General features: G+C 35.1%; 1 protein-coding gene across 4 annotated transcripts in view; it reads right to left on the minus strand.

Moving 5' to 3' along the window:
• Positions 1 to 1,075: 1,075 nt before the first annotated feature.
• LOC106669846 (octopamine receptor beta-3R-like) overlaps positions 1,076 to 22,298 on the minus strand; it is a 330,435-nt gene continuing 309,212 nt past the window's right edge. The window contains exons 5-6 of one of the 4 annotated variants that reach the window (XR_002910761.1): positions 6,775 to 7,099; positions 1,077 to 5,525 (exon numbers count right to left, since the gene is read on the minus strand). Coding sequence is in view for 3 of the 4 variants with exons in the window: in XM_024229341.1 (XP_024085109.1) it covers positions 6,880 to 7,099 (220 nt within the window). In the remaining variant the exon portion in view is untranslated. Of the gene's footprint in view, positions 7,100 to 22,298 lie in introns of all 4 variants that reach the window. The other 3 variants (XM_024229340.1, XM_024229339.1, XM_024229341.1) reach the window with 3 other exon arrangements.

A 22,298-nucleotide genomic window follows, 5' to 3' on the forward strand; every position in this document is an offset into this window, starting at 1 on the left:
TCTTATGGCGCTGCATCGAGTGTGTTCCCGGCTTTAAGGCCCTATGCGAGGCCAGGGGAGGTAATGCGCGTTATTAAGAGCAAACGTAGGCATTATATATATATATATAAAGTGGAAGGTTTATGGGCCGACAAACAGCTGAGGTCATCGCCGGCCCTCCGCGTGTATTCCTTCTCTTTCCTGTCTTTCTCGCGTAGTAGGCATTAAAATGTTAGTTATGCTAGTCTATCACTAAATGATTTTTCGTATGTGCAATGTACAAAATTACATACTATGCAAAATAAATTATTTCAAGTAGTTTCAGGAGCTCATCAGTATTATAAGAAAAACCACTATGCACGTTGACTTTACCTGAAATAACATAGCTATCCTCTTTTTTGTATATTCATCTAAATGACGAATATTTATTACTCTCGTACTTGTTTTTGTGCATTGTGGGTGTACTCAACTGGTAATGTCTGTAGCTATCTACCTTACCTCACTTTCTTAATTAAAGACCCTATATCATTGAATTATGACAGTAAATACTAACTTTTTGTATTAATTTTATCAACTTATTCTTAATTATATATTTACTCAATTAATTATTCACAATGTTTTCGAAATGAAAAATTTGTGTCACTGGTGGGATTCGAACCCACGTCTTTCGGCTAAATACACCGCTGCTTTACCACTTGAACTACCGTTATTGACCATTGGGCGATCGAAGTCACGGTAGCTCAAGTGGTTGATCTTCGGCGTATTTAGCCGAAAGTTTTTCATTTTGAAAAAAATTGTGATAATTAAGTGAGTAAATATATGACAATATGTACCTAAAAAGATAAGTAAATAATTAATAATATTAGATTTTGATTATATAACCATGATTTTCAAACAAATTCTTAAGTTAACTTATTTTTACAGAGTGCCAACATACCGTTTTACGCTTGATTAAATTTCATAAACAAACCCAAGCACGAGGTCATAGTAAACTTACAGTCGTCCTGTTTGTATAGATGTCTTCGCTGGGCATTGTAAATTTGGCGCTGAATATTTGGAAATATGGGAAAATGTGAACGGGATTAAAAAAGTACCCAAATAATAAGGTATTTAATGGTTTTATTTGTTTTTCCTAGTGTCTAACATAGATACATTATTTTTTATTGCATTTTGCCGTTTTTTTTTCGTGTTTGTACAATTATGAAAGACATTCATAAATAATCATCCGATGAATAGAACGAAAGGAAAACTAATTACAAACATTTATGCATACACAATATGTATACATATTGGTAATACTTATTGTTCAAAATATATGCTTTATAATTGTGTCTTTTTTGGATTGCATGACTAACAATGTGTTGTATAAAAGAAACTAAATTTATAACCTTTTTCCGAGTACGAATGAGGATCACATATGAAAATAAAAAAGCCTACGTTTACAGTATGCGATTGTCTCGAACGGTTTTTTAGGGGCACAACATTCTTTTTTTATGTACAACAAACAAAATCCCATTCTCAGAGGTCATAAAACACACATTTAGGACTCACCTTGAAAAATTCTTTTAGACGCTGTTTTAATTTTTAACTATATACTTTGATAATTTTCACTTTAATAACAATCTTTTACTATAATGGAAGATTCGGAAGCATCACTTATTGATTCCTAAGCTTAAGTTACTTAATTAAAAACCAAAATTGAAAAAGGACGTAAATTTAAAGAAGGAACTTGTTGAAGACAACTAAGAAAGTTCAGTCCCCGCTGATTAAATCTTAGGGTAGAAGATGCCGAATAGTTGCCAAACATGGTTGAGTAAGTTACTCTTGGATCAGACGGATATCAAGTAATTTAACAACTTTGGTATTTAAAAATTTATGTAAATTTCAACAAGGAGAATATTATCGTTAATTTTTTTTATGAGTATACACTTTTTGAAATTTTTTAAAATTATTGTGCTGTCAGAGTGAGTGAATTAAGGACTTTCACATTTTACCGTCGGAAAATTTAAATATAATAATGTTATCTTCTGAATTTTACCGAAACTATATGAACCATGGTTACATATGATCAAATACATTTTATTCAATTGTCAAGCAATTTTATAGCATTTTTTGTGTAGAATATAGTCATACTTACCCGTGTGTATTTTATAATAAGCGTATATCCATATTTAAACGTTTAAATATGCTTCATAATATAATTCCTATTACATCGACGATTTTTATTAAAAAAACAATAAACAACTGTCCCCTCAGTTAATCAATTAACCTTGAGGAACTATCACATCTAAACATTACTTCACTCCAAAAAATACAAAAACCTAATATTCCCAATAGCCATCTATAGGCCAGCCCCTGCAATCAAACAATCAAAGTTTATTGAAGGTATACCAAAATTCAATTTAAAATTAAAAAACGCTTTCTGCGTTAATAGACCTGATAGAAAACTCAACAACTTAACAATCCCCCATCTGCCAATGTAGTCTGCTTTGACATAACAAACCTACATCCTTCCATCTCAAAGATACTATCGACATACTGGCAACCACACTTCACAAAATTTGCGAAAACGAATAGGCTACATAACTAGCACAAATTACAAAAATAACCATTAACCCAAACTACACCAAACTACTAAATAACGGTCTAGGGTTGAAGGAACAATGTTGGCCATTCTTGCAGGGGTGTTTCTCCAAAACCTTGAAGAGAACCATTTCCCAAAAATAATGGCTGAAAACCAAACATTCCATCTATTTTAATACGTCAATGACATATTATATAACAGACAACTCTTCAGAAAACGTACTTAGAGATCCAATCGCGATGCATAGAAACATTATTCACCGTAGAAACTGAAAACAAAAATTGCGTCAACTTCTTGGACTTTACACTCAAGAGAACCAACTAAAATCGAATTCCAAATATACAGAAAACCCACTGCAACCAACAACATCATAAACGTGCAATCCAATCACCCACACCAGCACAATTGCCGCATTATGACACATGATCAACAGACTATAAGCAATCCCACGTAACAATGAAAATTACAACAAAGAACTACAAACAATAACGAATTTAGTAATTAAAAACGAATACAAAACAAGCACCATCAAGAAACTACTAAAAAAACATACATACCCACAAAAAATCAACTAATGGACAGTATTCGCATACGGAGGAAAAGACACCAACAGACTAACGAACTTGTTCAACATAGTCGTGCTAAAAACAGCATTAAGAACCAGCTATGACTCAGGTAAACTACTAAAAAGAAACATAAATACAACTAACCCGCTAGACATTAACGGGTGTTTGTAGCATCACGTATCAATTCGGAGACATACATTGTACAGAATGGAAATAAATTAAGAGTCGATTTACAGAACATCTTAGATCCTTCAAAGACATCGATGGTAAATCAAATTCCGCCACTCTTAATACATCACAATCACGTACCAAACAGAATAGAAACAAGCATGTCTTAATACACGACGCCCAAAAAGGGCAGGAAAATCAACGTACTGAAGAACCTATAGAAATACAAACAAATAACACTTAAATAGAAAAACTTATAAACAACATACTTACATTCACACACTTTCCCACCACTAAGAACATTACGTAATAAAAAACACTAATCTTCACAAGAAAACAACATCCCCCCCCCAAAAAAAACCGCGCAAATAATAACCAAAAACACGACCGACCAAGGAACATCATGACCACGCCCACTAGACGCAAACGCCCCTAGGGACAAACGACAGAATGGTAAATACTCACTGAAGATGGCGCAATGCCGAAACGTTGGTGTTAAGACGGATCCAATAGTGAACATTTTTCGGTTCAGCATGAGTTCACCGACTCGCAGACCAACATCCATTATCAACTCAGAAACAATAAATATTACAGAACGTTGTTTTCATTAAAGTCCGTTGAATTATTTAACAATGTGCTGACAATGTAACCAACATTAAAGATAGAGTTTCAGCTTATAATTTTCTGTAAAGCACATTCTAGTGATAATGAGTGTGTATATAAATAAAAGTACAATCAACCACCATGGACAATTGCTTAAATGTTATGAAAGCATAATTTATTATTACTTACGTTTTTACTTGCAATGAGTGGAAATAGTTTAAACATTAAAACAGTATACCCTACTCTTTCAGGAAATTCGTAAGTTTTAATTAAATATACTAAATATAAATAATTAATTTTAAGTTGATGTTATTGATTTGTAAGATTGAAATATATATTGCTCATTAAATAGTTTGTAATCTAGTTAGTTTTTAAGTTCGGCGAATTTTTAGTTCTTGTTAATCCTAATTTGTAAATTTGAGAATTCTTGGCATTTCGTTTTCGAAAGCGGGGTATATTTTGAAATTCATATTATTTTATATTTTATAAACGACGATTTTATTAAAATTGTCAAAAGTTGAAAGTTCCTACTCTAAAATTAACGTCCTTCGTTCTTAATCCCGTATAAATATCAAAGCCGTTATTTTTTTAATTTGATTTATACCAAATTAAGGGCAGTTCCACTATACAAAGTAAACACAGCGTCATGTCCATACATAAATCATAGTTAATCACATTGTCCATTCAATACACATTCATAAGAGCGAGAGGCTGTGATATGAATAGGAAGGTATACCCCTAACAGTTTTATTATTTCATTTTTAATTAATCCTCACCTTTGCCTTGCTTTTAACATGTTTTTAATAATTTTTAGAATTAGCTTTGTCCAGACAAATTACCGCGGACTCACCGCGGTCATTTGCCATTAACTATTTACAATAAAACAACTGATAAACGTTTACTTAACTTAAATTGTCATTGTAGAAGGTTGCCATTCATCACAAAAAATGTTCAAAACATCATAGATATATATTTTTTATATACATTCTTTATACAGCGAAACAACAATTATTATAAATACCCGTAACGACTTTCGGACAAAGGACGAGCTTTTTGCAAAGCATGATATTTATATCAACGGTATATAGTAAAAATAACTAATTATGTTTAAGGTCGTTCCTTTGTCCGAAAACTGCACCATTTTAAGCAGTCTTTAGTTTACACTCTAAACTTACATTTAACACTCAATCTATCTATATTGTTAAAATATCCATTTATTTACATTATATATATAACATCTCATGCCTCAACAAATTTTTAAAGATTTTTTTTATCGGTTTCTAAAAAAATATACCCAAGTACACGAGGTAAACGTTGATTTTGTACATTACATAAACAGCAAAATCTTGAGAGGATTTGTAACAATACAAATTATACAATAATATGAAGTATCTAAAAACAATTTATTGCTTTTTTTGGTAAAAGATTTTTCATTCTAATTTTATTTGTAACAATCCAATAATCATCGCCTAACCGTCTTATCACATAAAATCCGCCGCGTTTTATAGATAACACCAGGCCGGTTTTGTGCTCTGATGTGTGCTTGGATAACGACAGCACAATTGCGTGCCTCAGTGCTCACTAAACCCTGTTATACAGTCATCTCTTCTCTTTCCTAATTAAACCTAAAACACAAAAAGCTTTAATGAGTGAACTTCGTTAACAAACTAATGATGGATTGGACGATCACAAGACAAATGCATTCTAAAATCACACGATGCTGAATTTGGGTTACGAAAGGTCTTGCCATGGGTAAATACAATTGTGCTTATGGTAACAGAAAAAAGGAAATATATAACAATGTCTTATATTCGAAAACAAAACCAATTATAAACTATTTAATTTTTCGTTTTATACAACTATCCTTAAATTACAATTCTTTTTCACAATTTATGCGGGGAATCTCGGCATACATTTTGCGTCCAATGAATGTTTTCATGCATACATACATACGACTTATGGGCTAAATGTCTCGCGGAAGCCAAAGGATAAAAATTACCGGGAATATTTATGTTTTGTCGATAATAATTTTATCGTTTGACGCCTTGCTGTCACCGGTCTAAAACCATGCATGATGCGATTCTTCGACCGGAATTTGCTAGAGATAATACAATGAAAATATCTATGTGTTCTCCAGCTCAAAACCATGCTTGGTCGAAAGAATTAGGGTCGTGCAAAACAGCTTCGTCCGTTAGGAAAATATGAAGTCAGGAAAAGAATAATTTCGATAAGATCATAACAAGTATCTGCCGTATTAATAATTAAAAAGTAGTAACAAAACCACGACAGGTTTAAACAATAAATACCAAAATAACTAGACTAGTTAAAATGTATATTGAGTACATATTTTAATAGAATGGTATTTCGCAATCTTGTCATTGGATGTCCACATATTTCTCTCACACTACTTCTTTTGATTCGTTGTGGCAACATACGCTAATATCGTCAAAATCATACGTAATTAGCAAAGACGGTAGATAATGTACGATACGCTATCAATCTATGTTTTATTATAATCATTAATAAATTTCAAAATTTAAGAAAACAGAATCAAAACAGCTGAATAGAAATGAGTAGAATAAAATAATAATTTCAATTGTTTGATTTTAAAAAATTCTGTTTTAGGAAAATGAAAATTCAATCAATGGATTAAAAGATTAAAAAGTAAAAGAAAATAGAACGGACTTTAGCGATATCATCTAAAATATTTGTTTAGCTTATAGCAGTTATTGGTTAATATGCTTTTGTTGGTAGATGGTAGAGTGAAAATAAAGGGACAATTACCACGGTTTTGATTAAAACCATTGCAGATTAAATAGTTCGGTTGAGATTTTTTTTCATTATATAATTTGGTCGGATGTCTGAATAACGAACCCCGATAATTTGTCCTTCTCTCCATGTATCGGTGCCATGCAACCCGCTCTGACGTACCTCTAAGTGCAAAGGGAGGCAACACAAAGGTGATGGGGTGTGCTTGTTCTAGACATACTGCACGGGCGAGTCTTGCTTGGGGCAGCAGGTGAAGCAGCAGGGGAAGGCGCACTGCAACGTGTTCTTGAACGCCTCTCTGAAGTCCCGGTTGAAGTAGGCGTAGATGAGCGGGTTGAGGGCCGAGTTGAAATAACCGATCCAAAAGAGCACGGTGACCACCATGTCAGGACAGTAGCATGCGTCGCCGCACAAGGTCGTTATCACGTACCTGAAGAACAGAAAAACAACTTTTTAAATTGTATCTACAATATTTGATTGGATTTAAATTCAATGCATCTAACACTTCCTTAACAATAAAACACAAACGTAAAAAAAGTACAAAATAATAATATTACGTACAGGTGAGAGAGTGTTGAGATGTGTACGATCATCATATTTTTTTAATCCATTATATTTAATGGCCTAGTGATCAAATTACTTCTTTCAATTACTTAATCTTTTTGTGTAAGGTTTTGGTTGAAATGAAAAAGTTAGTGTCACGAGCGGGATTCGAACCCATGACCTTCGGCTCAATAACCACTTGAGCTATCGATATCGTGACTTAGATCCACTCGGACACCAACTACATATATTTTTAATAATATGTACATTAATAATATATTTTTATATAGATATTTTTTTAAACGTAAATAGTGTTTTTGTGCTAAATTCTCAAATTTGTGCGGGTCGAAAGAATATGGTGAAATGCCGAAACATGTAACAGGCAACCCTGCGAGGATAGACGGCCCAAAATGATCGCTAACGACCAAATTACATAATTTGGCTAGTTTATATTTTAAAAATATTTGTCTGCGAAGCAAAACGACATATCCAAAATCGGTCTAAAAATCGGCTATTCTCTCTTTCTGTCTGATACATTCACTGTTCAATCTCTCTCTCTCTCTCTCTCTCTCTCTCTCTCTCTCTCTCTCTCTCTCTCTCTCGCTCTCTATCTATCTATCTCTCCCCTCCATCCCTCCAGGTTTTTCTCAATTTTGGTACGATTTTATCAATATCAAGTCTTGTTTTGGTAATAATGAAAAAAATAACATTGCGATTACATTATCTTTTTTCGACTCCACAGTGTACCCTTTATTTTTTATTTATTTATTTTTTGTAACGAGGGTTCGCAGCAGCAGAGGTTATATCAACCCTCGGGGTGACGGTGTTTTTGAAAACAAGCCCATTTGTAGGTATTTCGGGTTCGAATGCAGGCCCGCTGGATTCGAACCTGGGACCTTTACCTTACACTGATGACCGCGGTGTCAACGCCTAACCGTTGCTGCCACCGACGCCCCTGTTCGCTTTATTACGTAAGATTCTAATATTATAGTGCTCTGTTAGGATAAAAAAATAAATAATAACTATAACAGTTTGATTGGTACAGTAAATTTTAACTTGTTTCATGATTCATAAAAGATTAATAGTTTCGAAAATGTAGATTTGTCTTGAAAGTTGATTGATGAAAGCTTCTTTTTACACCTTCCATAGAAAATGAAATCATAAATAAAAGTCGTTTATCTTAAAAAATCTTTATTTTTACTCTTCTAGGTCATGAATCAAGGAACAGCTTTGATGTTTCTTGAAGCCTTTGCTTACACCAAATTACAATTTATAACAGAATATTTGGTGGGCGGTATTTAAGCTTAAAATGGAAATTGTCTGTGTACTGGTGGTTAGTGTATAGTGTGTATAGTGTATTCAAATGAATACAATGTTGTGTAGTGTATTACGATGAATATTTCTTGTCTTGCCTTCTTTTATTAAACAAAGAAAGAAAAGCCATTCCCATTTTGATTATTGAAACGATGAAGCCTATTGACTCCCGAAATTACCTGCGATCATCCTGGAATTTAGAATTAATTAATCTCAAGCAGTTCCATTGAGCCGCACGGAGGGGTCCGTAGCGCAATCCTATTGTGCGTGACATACGTGTTTCCTCCCCCGTCTCTCTATCATTACTAATCGAGAGGGAGAAAATCGTTTGTGTGATCCATGCCCCGTCCAGTTAGCCGAGGACAAATAGATTATCAAACTTTCAACCGGGGCTAAAGTAATAATTCATACTGGAAAAACCGCTGTGACGACCTTTGTTCTTCGGCGAGTTTTATCGCTTTTCGAAACGAGTTTTCGCCTGAACGGAGCCGTTTAATTCATCGAAGGAAATTTGTTAGCTGATAACAGAGCAAGAAATAAAATGTATAGTTGTCAAGTTGAAAATTGGCTATTCCATTGCAAACAATTCAATGTTAAACATTGTCGCTTTTTTTAACATGTCCTACTGCTGAAGGGGAAGAAAGAAATATAATTAAAACCTTGAGAGGAAGAATGACCTTAAAGAACAACCATTAACGTAAATTTATTTCCTACTTCTAGCAATTCACCAAATCAAGTAATTAAAGTATAATAAAAATAAAGTAAAATATGGCAGCGTTGTTGGACCGTACAGACCGAGACGTTTGTGAAAATCAATCCTGGAACCCTTTCGCAGTTGAATAAGAAACTATTCTCATCGATCTCCAAAATGGTTGACACAATAAAAATGCACAACATTGAATTGATAATTTATGAACCAAATTAAGCAGTCAGACGGTTGCATTAAAGTGGCACTTACTGCTTAACCACGTATTAATATGGATGTATGTTTATGTTTCATTTTTTCATTTTATTCTTTGCTTGAATTGTCTTATTATTATGTTATTGTATTCTTATTATTACAGTATCTTATTATATCATATACAGTAGTTCTAAAAGTATAAAAAATACGATAGCAGTAAACTGAGCGGTATATTGTAACTTCTTATATAGTTCTTTGGGTTAAAAAAGTTATAGTTTTAATAAAAAATAATCAACAGTATATCACTCGAAAAATGTCAGAGGTCTCTCCTTTTCATGAGCGTGTGTAACTTCTTTGGAGAAACTTTAGAACGTTGGACTGTTCTTGAGTGCCATAGTGACAGGGCCAGGCGTTTTAAGAATCTCCGTTAACCGTTTCTAAGGGAGAACTTCGCTCAAGATCAATAACTCTCGTGTCAAGAAGGATTTTCTTTTTATTATGACCTGCTTTTTGAGGAAAGGGTTAAATATCATTATCTTCAAGACTGGTTAAATTGCTACGAAATAAATGCAACGAGCATTTTGTGGAAAAGGGGGATATCATAGCTTGGGGGTAATTTGCGTTATTATGAATTTTAACCAGTAAAGTCGACAGACTTAGAAGTTCAAATCACGTCAAAGAACAGTGAATTGACTAAGCTCTAAAAATAAGTAAATACACACACTCACACACATAATATGTGTATATTATATAGTCAATAATTAATGTATATACGGGTGTGTACTATACACAGACTATGCAAACCTACTAAAAATTAGTTCAATTAATTTTTTATGACAAACCATAAACCACTTTTGCCACTTACCACAATTCACATAATTGAGCAGGTTGCCAAAAATGAGAAAGTGATATCCATTCTCTTAAATTTTAATTTAAACGGTGAACAAAAGGACGTTTTTTGTTTTTTCTGCACTGAAAAATTAGGAGGCTTATTACTTGATGTCCGATATTACTTGATGCCACATAATGTACCTAATTATCCTACATTTAGGGTTTAAATTTTATTTACACAGAGAGGCAAAAAAGTGGCCACTCTTTTTATTCTTTTTCAGTAGTTACTCAGATAATCGTTAGAACTTTTGGGTAAGACGCATATTGGGGCACGACTAACGTGTGGGACTTGAAGTGATGTAGCGCCCATTTTGCAGCGTACGGAAAAAATGTATCAACGCACATCGAGACGCAACGCACCACAGCACAACAGACAAACGCCCGTATGGCGCTGTGGCATCGGCACAGATTCATTCCGCGTGTTGGGTCGTGAGTACTTGTATCATTGGATATCATTCTTTTCCTAGAAGAACGTTCTGTTCCATCAGTTTATAGCGATTTTATTTTAGAATATGGCTCTAGGATTCGTAATTTCCAACGTTTTAAATATTTTTCAATTAATTAAGGTTTTTAGTTGAGATAAAAAGTCAGTGTCACGAGCTGGGGTTGCGATGGGAAGTTAGTGTCCGAGTGGATCGAAGTCACGATAGCTCAAGTGCGTATATTGCCGAAGGTCGTGGGTTCGAATCCCGCTCGTGACCCTGACTTTTTTATCTCAACTAAAAACCTTAATTAATTGAAAGATATTAATTGGTCAAGCGGACCACGAAAACTAGGGAATTTAAAAGTTTTTAAATATTTACGATTCTTTATACTCGTCGAGGGAAGTGGAAATAGTTCCTAGAAACCAAGGACATTAACATAATGTAGCAGATATTGGAAGCAACAGAAAATCAGTGATGAAAGGATTAAACAGTTGTAATCAGATATCAAACTTTAAACTATTAAATTCAGTTTGATTATAGAATTATTACATTTTCTCTCGTGTAATGAACTTAAATACAATTAAATTAAAAATTATTACCTTACCTGTTTTGCAATTTATAGCATCATAATGAAAAGGAATCGCTTATACTTATATAAGTGTATTGTTCGTTACTATTATCGTTACCAACTAATGAGTAACTAATCTTTTCACTTCTTTGGATACAGGAAACTTTTTAGTATTTATCCATTTTGTGCACATACGTATAATTTTAAACTAAATTAACAAAATTCAACTTCTATCCATAAACTCAATATAACTGCCATGAGTAAGTTTTACACTCATGACAAAACAAGCTGACCCCACTTTAACCTTCGTCAAATTATTGAATATTCATGTTTGTCTTGTTTAACCAGAAGGCCCTGGTTTAATTAATGCCAGTTGTCCAATGCAAACGTAAATGCCACAAACATAAAACGAACAGAGACTTAAAAGTGTGTCTGTTTTTAACAGAAGACGTTCATTTTCTGAACAAACACGCTGAAACGGATAACAGGTTACTCCACTGTTTCTTACAATAAAGTTACAATCCGTTAATTCAATTTTGTTAAACGTACAGTGGCAACGGAAGAGGTAATACACAAACGATTTGCAACCGTTTGTGGGAAGTTGGCCTCACATCGTATGACCCTTTGTGAAATCCTGCAACAACAGCACGCCACCAGCAACTGAGGAGAATATGGTTCAACGAGCGCCAAAAGGGAACAACAATCAGAATGCTTTTATGACTGACGAGTCGCGTTTCTGTCCGTACAGAGATAGCAGAAGAAACTGGAACTCACAGAAGTGAGTCTCTTCTAGGCCCTCGCTGCACCATATTCTTCGGATTATATCCACAGTATTAAAACTGTTGGAAAGCCAAATAATGCTACTCTCAGTCTGTGTTAACAACTTTTAGATATTATGGCATTATAAGAGAAAAAAAATGTTTTGTAGATTTATCCGGTTGTCCGGACGAAAACGCTTTCTCCCCAACTCCACACCCCATAAAGAGTAATTTTCGATCCCCCTATCACACATTTTTTCAGGACTTGTAAAATTTTCGTCTCTGTCAAGTCAATTGTGTAGGGGGACGCGTAGCGAGCGTCGAATGTATTCATGGCGTGAACGAAAAGATAGATTATAGATCGGTATGAAGGAGGAGGATTTGTGTCCTAAGAAACAGGAAGACTTCCAGGTACTCATATTCATTACCCCGGGTATGGGTCTCGACCTGGTTAGTGGGACGTGGTTAGGGATGGTCGCAAACAAACACGCCCACACACACACACACACACACACACACACACACACACACACACACACACACACACACACACACACACACACACACACACACACTTTTCCCGTCTTCTTCGATGCGTTGTTCAATTTTTCTCGTTTATATCGAGTTATTGGCATGATTGGCGAACACTACGGGGGTCGTAGTAGTCGACGCGTCACGTTAAGTATCCATGTATGAAATCTATACATTAGAAAAGCGAATGTTCGTACCTGCGTTAACGTTAAAAACGAAAACTACTGAACCGATTTTGATGCCAGTTTCACACTTCGATTACATTAGTTTTGGGCGGGTTTAAAGAATATAATATGGGAACGTAAATAATGGGCGTCAGGATTTAAAAAATAGAGAGATTTCAGGAACATTTTCACATTTGTTTTCACAGCATTTCTGGTGTGTGAAATTCCAATTTGGATTCGCTATCAGTCAATAACCGCAAAAACACCCTAACACTCTTTAGCCACAAAAATTACTGAATCGTTTATTGCTGCAAAAGTACTGATACTATATAGTCGCAAAACTACAGAATTGCTTTCACAAATGTAAAGATAGGAAGATAAAAAACTTCACCCTTGTTTCTATAGGTTACAGTGGTGTAGGTAGGAAAACGAACTGTTGTCATGTGGCGTGACCGACGACCCTTTAATTAACCCAAACCATAAGAATACAGAAAAGTGCTCCAATTGAGCGTTTATTTAGTGTAAACTAAAAGACTACAAAAAGGAAAATACAGATAAGGACTACAAAAACCAACCATCAAGCCATGAATACCTCTTTCCAGCCATTCAAGGCTTTATTCAAGGCATGGATTCTCTGACCGATTTCTGCGTTTTCTACTCTCGACGACAACTTCTCTTCGTACTGTCGCATACTAGAGCCTATTCGACGCCGCGTCACGTTTAGCCGTATATTCATGTAATTTATAAATTTACTCACTTTTTTTTTTAAATCCTGACGCCCATTATTTATGTGACCATTTTATTTATCTAAACCCGCCGGGCACTAATACTAAGGCACTAAAAAAATGAGTAAATTTATAAATTATTGTACATGAGTATATATTGAATAAAATATATATTTAAATTAAAATATATTGAACCCTCTTACAAAAACAACTGTAAGTTAGTTCAGTATCACTATGAAATAATTCTCTCTAAGTTGTTTGTAAAAATGCACTAGTTATGATCTGTAACATAGATATAACGAATGCGTTTAAAAAATGCAGTGGATTTTTTTTTTAAAGGAGACGACTTCTTGGGGTAAAATGTAAGAAATAGCGGTTGTATAATTCCTGACAGTCCTGATTTAAAAAAAAAAAAAAAAAAAAAAAAAAAAAAAAAAAAAAAAAAAAAAAAAAAAAATACGATCGCCACGAGCGGGGTTTTTATCCAAAGATTTAGTGCGGGAAATGGCCTGCGAAGTGCCTAAGTTGGAGTTACTGCTTGAACTTAATGGCGAAACTTATGTCTCCGCCTAAATCTTATCCGAATGGTTACCGTCGGAATATTTTATAATTGCGCGAAACGTGAAACACTCTTGCCTTAAAGTGACTGGTTACTCTAAAGAGCTCTGAGAAGAAAAATAACTTTTAGGTATGCAAATTGGCACGTAAGATCACAAGCCCTAATGCACATTACATTTTCCTTTTTTATAACCAATTTAAACAAACTTTTAACAAGTTCTCGATAAGGCCTTGCTTTCGAAAAGAAGTTTTATAAACAGTTTGACACGATATTTCATAAAACCGATATTTTATGAAAAACGTCGTGTGGACACATTTATCATAACGGATTTTAATGCAAACACAGCTCTACATTTCCAGATTGTTTTTAGTATTTCTGATATTTCCACAAAAAGGACTATAAAATAAAAGACATTAATTCCGAAAAAAGTGAATTTTTTGGTTCTTCGTTGTTAGAGAAGAATAAAGAAATAACTAATACAGACAAAAATCAACTTATTATTATAGTCAGTATTAATGCCATTATAAAGGCTATTTTTTGTTATATTTGGTATAGAATAAATTTTCTGATAGTATTTTTTTTTACTTTTGTACATGTATGTTACATATGTCAACATTTTGGTTAAGCTATTAGAACTAAAGTGTAAAAGCACAGGAAATATATAATTCGTTCTAAAATTTATGTTATAACATCATAATAATCAGGAATCGCTTATAATTATATAAGTTTATTGTTCGTTACCATTTTATTTTATTAAACGAATAAGTAATTAATCTTTTAACTTCTCTGTATACAAGAAACTTTTTTGTATTTATTCATTTTGTTCACATACGTATAATATAAAATTAAATTAATAAAATTCAACTTCTATCCATAATAAACTCATAATTGCCATGAGTACGTTGTTGGGTAGTCAGCGACCTCTTCCGTTTGTGGGAGGTAATCTTTTTCCCAAATGTGTTGTCAGATCTATTTTACGACATTTTGCCACTCAAATCACTCACCTGGTTGGATCTAGAGCTTCTGTATATTAAAAATTCTTAAGATAGCGTGATAGCAATAACATACAAAATAAAATGTTATCTAATATTCACTAATTTCGTGATCCGCTTGACCAATTATTACATTACAATTAATTAAGGTTTTTAGTTGAGATAAAAAAGTCAATGGCACGAGCGGGATTCGAACCCACGATCTTCGGCTAGATACGCCGCTGCTCTACCACTTGAGCTGTCGTGACCTCGATCCACTCGGACACTAACTTCCCATATCAACACCACCTTTTGAATTTTCCCTCCTTTTTGCCATTTTTCAAATGTCGTGTAATCGGATTGGATTCTCGACGACAAATGAAATGGCCACGGAGAGCTTTAGTGAAGTTTACTTCATTTTAAATCATTAAATTCACTAATTTCGTGGTCCACTTGACCAATTAATATATTACAATTAATTAAGGTTTTTTTATCTCAACTAAAAACCTTAATTCATTCAAAAGGTGTGGTTGAGATGGGAAGTTAAGTAGTGTCCGAGCGGATCGAGGTCACGATAGCTAGAGGAGCGGCGTATCTAGCCGAAGATCGTGGGTTCGAATCCCGCTCGTGCCATTAACTTTTTTATCTCAACTAAAAACCTTAATTAATTGTTATCTAATATAAATAACAAATATATTATAAGAAAAAGACAAATAAGTTGCGGCAAAGGTAAACAAAGTTAGTTTCTTATTGTAATAATAATAATATCAAATAAAATTATAGTATTAGTTTTAAATTAAAAAATTAATTAAACAAAGAGACAACGGAAGAGCTCTTCAATGAATTTTGAAAAGAAAGAAAAAACTAAATTAGAACGAAGATACAAAAAAAAATTAAACTAAAAGTTCACTTGTGAGTACTCTTGATTTACAGATGCGATGTAGTGTTGCGGTTGTGCGGGAGAGACTGATGAAGTCGGGTCCACTTCTGCTGCGGTGCGGGAAGATGTCAAGCATGCGGTCGTTGTGTGTCAAGAAGAAGAACACAACTGATTGTAGTGCGGCGGACGAATGATAATAATAACGCCTGTATTGTTGAACAGAACTTAAACTATCGAATTCACAATACAAAATAACTTATACAAAATATTACTGCTTGAAACATCTAAATTTAAAGAAACAGAGCGTATGCTGTCTTCTTGGCGGTTGAGACGCGACTGGTCCAGTTGACTAGACTTGACAAAAACGAAAGGGGCGTTTCCATGGTAATGAAAAACAAATCACCGTAGCAACGGCGACATGTAAGCACTGGTGCTCATGGCAACCGAAAGCGTAAACATTTGGTTCCCATAGCAACGGGAGGCGTAAACATTCTCCAAGACCAAACAAACTCTAACTTAAATTAAAAACAAAAATACAATTAAAATTCAGGCGTAAACATTCCGCCCACCAAATTTTCTACAAAATTTCCAGCTCATCAATCAGGAACTAAGGGTGACATAGTGGCCAGTGTGCGTGTATAGACCCCTTTTGGTGTTTTTACTTTGACTACTCTTGTTATTCCATCTTGACCACGGTGGCAGTGGATTACTCGTCCGCGTGGCCAATGTAGCGGTGGCGCGTGATCGTCTCGTAGTATTACCAGCGTCCCTTCTTCGATTTTGGTTTCGGGGTTTGTCCACTTCCCTCTCTGTTGTAAGTTGTGCAGATAAGCCCTTCTCCGTTTTTTCCAGAGGCGTTGTGTACATTGCTGTCAAAATTCCTATCGGGAGAGCCTCGTACCGGGAATCTCTGTAACCAGCTTGGAGCATAGAGGAGCGCCTATAAGAAAATATGTTGGTGTAAGAATGTCGAAGTTATCTGGATCAGAAGATAGCGGATGTAATGGACGGGAGTTGAGAAGGGCTTCTATTCGACTAGCGATCGTCTCAGTTCCTCAAATGTAAGCGGGTGTTGATCTAAAACTCGCGTAAGATGACTTTTAAATGGCTTTATCTTTAAATGGCTTCCCAAAGTCCGCCGAAATGAGGCGCATGTGGGGGGTTAAATGACCATTGGATCCAGCGATCCTGGACTTGTTGACTATTCCACCATGTATGAAGTTCTATAATAGTCGTCGCTGGACAAATCGGAGACCACTTCACAAGGACTGCTATGGTGCTCATATAGACAAATATATGCTTTTACTATTACAGCCTTTCTTCGTTTTGACTCTCGTATGTAAAATGGACCTGCGAAGTCAACCCCGACGTTGATGAAAGCACGTCCTTGTTCAAATCGGGTCGAAGGCAGTTCTCCGATGTATGGTGTGTATCCTTTCACGCGTAGTTTATGACAGCGAAGACATTTATGAACCTAATCAAACGTCTGGCACATATTATCCAATATCGTCGACGTATGATGGCATGTAGCAGTTGCGGCCCGGCGTGCAAGTTCATCTCGTGAAGGTGGTCGACAAGCAGTTCCACGAAATGGCCTCGACGAGGCAAAAGGATAGGGTTTTGAGCGTTTTCTGTTAAGGGTGCGTTGTTTAAATGACCGCCCACCCTAAGAATACCCTGGGAATCATAGAAAGGTGCTAAGGATTTTAATTTTGAAAAAGCGGTGCTTGCGGAGAAATGTTGTTTTTGAACTTCAATGATAATGACAACGGTTCGAATTTCATGAAGTGTCAAATAAGAGGATTTTACCTTAGTTCTTATCTTACAATTGCGTATAAATCTTTGACAATAGGCTACGATGTGTGTTAGTTTTTCATATGACGATGTTTTATTAATTAGTTCTAGAATGTCTGCATTAAAAACAAAAATACAATTTAAATTCAGGCGTAAACATACGTTTTACAGACATAACAAAACAAGCTGACCCCAGTTTAACCTTCGTCAAATTATTGAATGTTCATGTTTATCTTTTTTAACCAGAAGGCTCTGTTTTAATTAATGTCAGTTTTACAATGCAAGCTTAAATGTCACAAACATAAAACGAACAGAGAATTAAAAGTGAGTCTGTTTTTAACGGAAGACGTTCATTTGCTGCACAAACATGCTGAAATGGATAACAGGTTACTCCACTCTTTCTTACAATCAAGTTACAATTACAAGGCAACGGAAGAAACGTAAAATTTTCGCCTTTTAGCCATGAATACTTTTAGTCTTGCCATGACTATTATTTCTACTCTTTCTAGCCATGTGTACTATTATTCAAGAAATGGATTCTCAAACCGTTTTCTGCTTATTGCATACTCGTCAACAACGCCTCTTCACAATGTCGAGTAAACGGGTAACAGGTGACTCACTCTTTCTCTCAAAAAAGTTACAACCCCTTAATTCAATTGGTTAAACGTACAGTGGCAACGGAAGAGAAACATAAACGGCTCAAAACATAAACGATTCCTAACCGTTTGTGGGAAGTTGGCCTCACATCGTATGTACCGTTGTGACGACCTGCAACAACAGCACGCCACCAGCAACTGAGGAGAATATGGCGCAATGAGCGCCTAGAAGAGAACAACAATCGGAATGCTTTTATGTTTACTGATGAGTTGCGTTTCTGTCTATACAGAGATAGCAGAAGAACCTGGAACTCACAGACAGAAACGCGACTCATAAGTAAACACAACAGCATTCCAATTGTTGCCTTCTTCTAGTCCCTCGCTGCACCGTATTCTTCTGATAATGTCCACAGTATTGAAACCACTCTTTCTTAAAATTAAGTCACAATCCGTTAATTCAATTTTGTTAACGTTCAGTACCAACGGAAGAAATAAAATTTTCGCCTTTCTGTCAAGCCATGAATACATTTAGTCTTGCCATAAATATCTCTTTCATGCCATACAATGTGTACCTTTATTCAAGATATGGATTCTCAAACCGATTTCTACTCTCGTCAACAACGCTACTTCACACTGTCGCATACTAAGGCCAGTTCAACAATTTTTATCGTTACTTGATTTAATTTATTTAAAACTGTATGCGTAAAAACGTTATTTTGGTACGGGTTTCTCAAAAAGTCGTTATATACATAGTGTTGTTTATATTAATTTTTTTATATATATGCAAAGTCTTATTGCAAATATAAATTTTTTAAGGTCTAATAACACTCAAAGGAAGGCTTGTAATATTATTCATGACAAAACAGTAGCGACCCTTGTTATTGCGATGCAGGCAAACAATATGGGACACCAACAATAAAGAGACTACACTCCGAACTGTTTCTGCTGGCTTGGAGCTTCAAGACAAAAACGAAAAACAGCAATTGCGATCCCGTTTTTTTAAAATAATATATTTTCAAAATATACAAACGAAAATATTTACACCAAAACTTTGTTATTACGAAAGGCTAATATTTGTACAGGCAGTATTCGCAACGTTTTCCATGAATACAAATGTGACTATTTCATATTATTCAAGGGGTAGTTTTTCAACATTTTTACCATTCTTAGTAACTTTACGATTTAAACGTTTCGTGTTAATTACTACCATTGTTAATTACAGTTATTACCTGTGCCATAATAAGCAAGCACTGGTTTAATTCATTCTCTTCGTAGGTGCAATTTGTCGGATAAATGGTCAATTTTCATTACGAAAGGTGGAAGCATACGATACATGTACAATTTTGATTTCAAGGGTGATATTTTCAGCAAATAATTTAATAAACCACTACTAACATGGTGTGCATTTACATTAGTTCGTGAAAAAATTGAATTTCCAATATGACCTTTTTATTGAAAATGTTTTGAACAGGTGTGTGTATGTATTTGTAAAGCATTTTCTTGAGAATGTGGGCAATGATGCAGGTTTTCTGAAATCTTACATCAATATATATATATATATNATTAATTGCAAAGCTTACTCATTTGAATGAACTTTGTAAATAAAATAAAAGTATAATCCAATTAAAAAAAAATTAAAAAAAAAAAAAACTGACACCTATCAGTATCAGCTACATTTGAATCAACCCAGTCATTCTATGATGGATATCATTTGTACATTTTCATTTGTATCTAGTTTGTAAGAACCTTAAAAAACTATTGATTTTATGTTTCGTTACATCCTTACAAAACACAAAATTAAATGAGTCCTGAAATGTAATTTAAAAGCCGTCATTTTATATGAATTTATTATAAAGAAGCAAGAACATATTTTCAAACTGGTTTGAAAGCCGAGAATGTCATCGACCCTCAATTAGGTTAGTTGTATAATATATGTAAGGGTTGAGTTGAGAGTGAATGCATTTATAAGCGTAACTTGTGTTGTGAGAGTGTCGATGGCGGGATATCGAGAACCCAATCGACCCTCAATTAGGTTGATGGTATAGTACAGGTAAATGGTGATGGAGGACTATCAAGTACTCCATCATCCTAATTGAATGGATGGTATTTAAATAGGAGTGGATGTATGATTGTAATTAACATGAGTACAAGTTGGTTTGGAACAATTGTTGGGTGCTGAATTGACTTAGCTGTTGTCAGCACCCGGAGCTCAACCTCGGAGGATGGACGATTATAATGCGCCTGAAACATCTTAACTTTTTACACTCAAAGACAAATAATCGAACGGTTGTATAAACTTGTTTATTTTTCATGATAACTAATATAAAGATTAACAGTTGACTCAAAACTTAAAAAGAACATGTTCCATACCTTCATAGAGGGTTTCTAATTCTTTTACACTCTTTAGAATAAAAATAAAGAAAATCAGTTTAATTTCATTCTTTACCTGGCAGATGCTTTGGTCAACGGCTTCCAACCATTGTCTAACCTTTTATTCATTTATCTCTCTAAGGTATCAATCTGGTCAATTATGACCTCATTACTTTTTGATTATATTTTTACAATTTTATATATGTTTATAACATTGAGCTTTATATTTTTGTTTATCTTTGTACTGGGGGACAATTGGAAAAGAACAGTTTGTTTTTGTGTTTTTTCTATTCTATTTGGTTTTAAGGAAGATTGATAATGCATACAAGGTGAGTGAAAGGCGTCTTTTATAAATAAAGAACATCTGCTGGCACTAAAAGATTTTTTAATTTACCTAAACAATAATATATAATGAGATTCCATAAAATTTAAAAGAAATATATTAGATTTCATAACTAATCATTTAATAATAAAGTAAATACTTCCCGGGCACGAGGGTAAACTGCGTCCACGTACATAACACATACATACACCTACACTGACACAGGCACATCAACATTATATGCAACTAAATTCACTATTTTTCGTGGTCCGCTTGACCAATTAATAACATTCAATTAATTAATTTTATCTCAACTTAAAACCTTAATTAATTGAATTATATACAACTTTCAATTGATTATCCTTTGTATGTAAGGTTTTGGTTGAGATAAAAAAGTCAGTGTGACGAGCGGGATGTGAACTCATGACCTTCGGCTAAATAATCGGCTGCTCTACCACTTGAGCTATCGTGACTTCGGTCCTCTCGGACACCAGCTCTCCATCTCAACCAACAACCGTTCGAATTTTCCCTCTTTTTGCCATTTTCAAATGTCGTGTAATCAGGATTCGATTCTCAGCGACTTATGAAGTGGCCACAGTTACTCGGCCACAGTTACTCGGCCACTTTGCGCTTTTCTTGGTGGCGGTGAATGGTATCGCTAATAGCATCCCTCGCAGATAAGGACAACGCCCTTTGTCGACGACCTCTTCTTCTACCATATAGGTACCATCTGGCGGAGGTCGGCGGTTGGATGCAGTCGGTGATAAACGTTGTGGATTCGAGAGCCGAGGAAACCGGGTTTACTTTCTCCACGTCAAAACGAGTTAGTTATTAGGTGTGAGTGCAGTTACTCGGCACCTTGTTTGGTGAGAAGTTCAGATGCAGGCACACATCGACGCTGTCGAGGTCCAAAGCAGGAAAACCCCCTCACTATTAAAATTCGTTGGTCACTTTAGGTGGGGAGAGTACAGGGACACCCTGTTAAAATGTTTTGACTCGCTACTTTGTTCGAAAATATTTTATGGGTGTCTGTCTGTCTTACTCCTTGGCCCGGAAAACGCGCCTGAGAACGTTCGATAAGCTCTATTATCAGGATCTCAGAGCGATCTCGGGAGCGTTCAGGACCAGCCCCTTGACTCTCTGTGCTGCGAGCTGGGGGTCCTGCCTCCCGAACTTCGCAGAAAGCAGCTTACCTTCAGTTAAGGCCAAACCGGGGCACCCTCTCGCTAAGACGATCCTCGAGTGCCCGTACAGAGTTGTCTACGGCAGACATCGCTCGCGGACCCGACTCCTCGGGATTCGCTTCGTTGAAGTAAT

Source organism: Cimex lectularius, unplaced genomic scaffold, assembly GCF_000648675.2.
Source record: "Cimex lectularius strain Harlan isolate CLEC.00 unplaced genomic scaffold, Clec_2.1 scaffold302, whole genome shotgun sequence".
NCBI lineage: Eukaryota > Metazoa > Arthropoda > Insecta > Hemiptera > Cimicidae > Cimex > Cimex lectularius.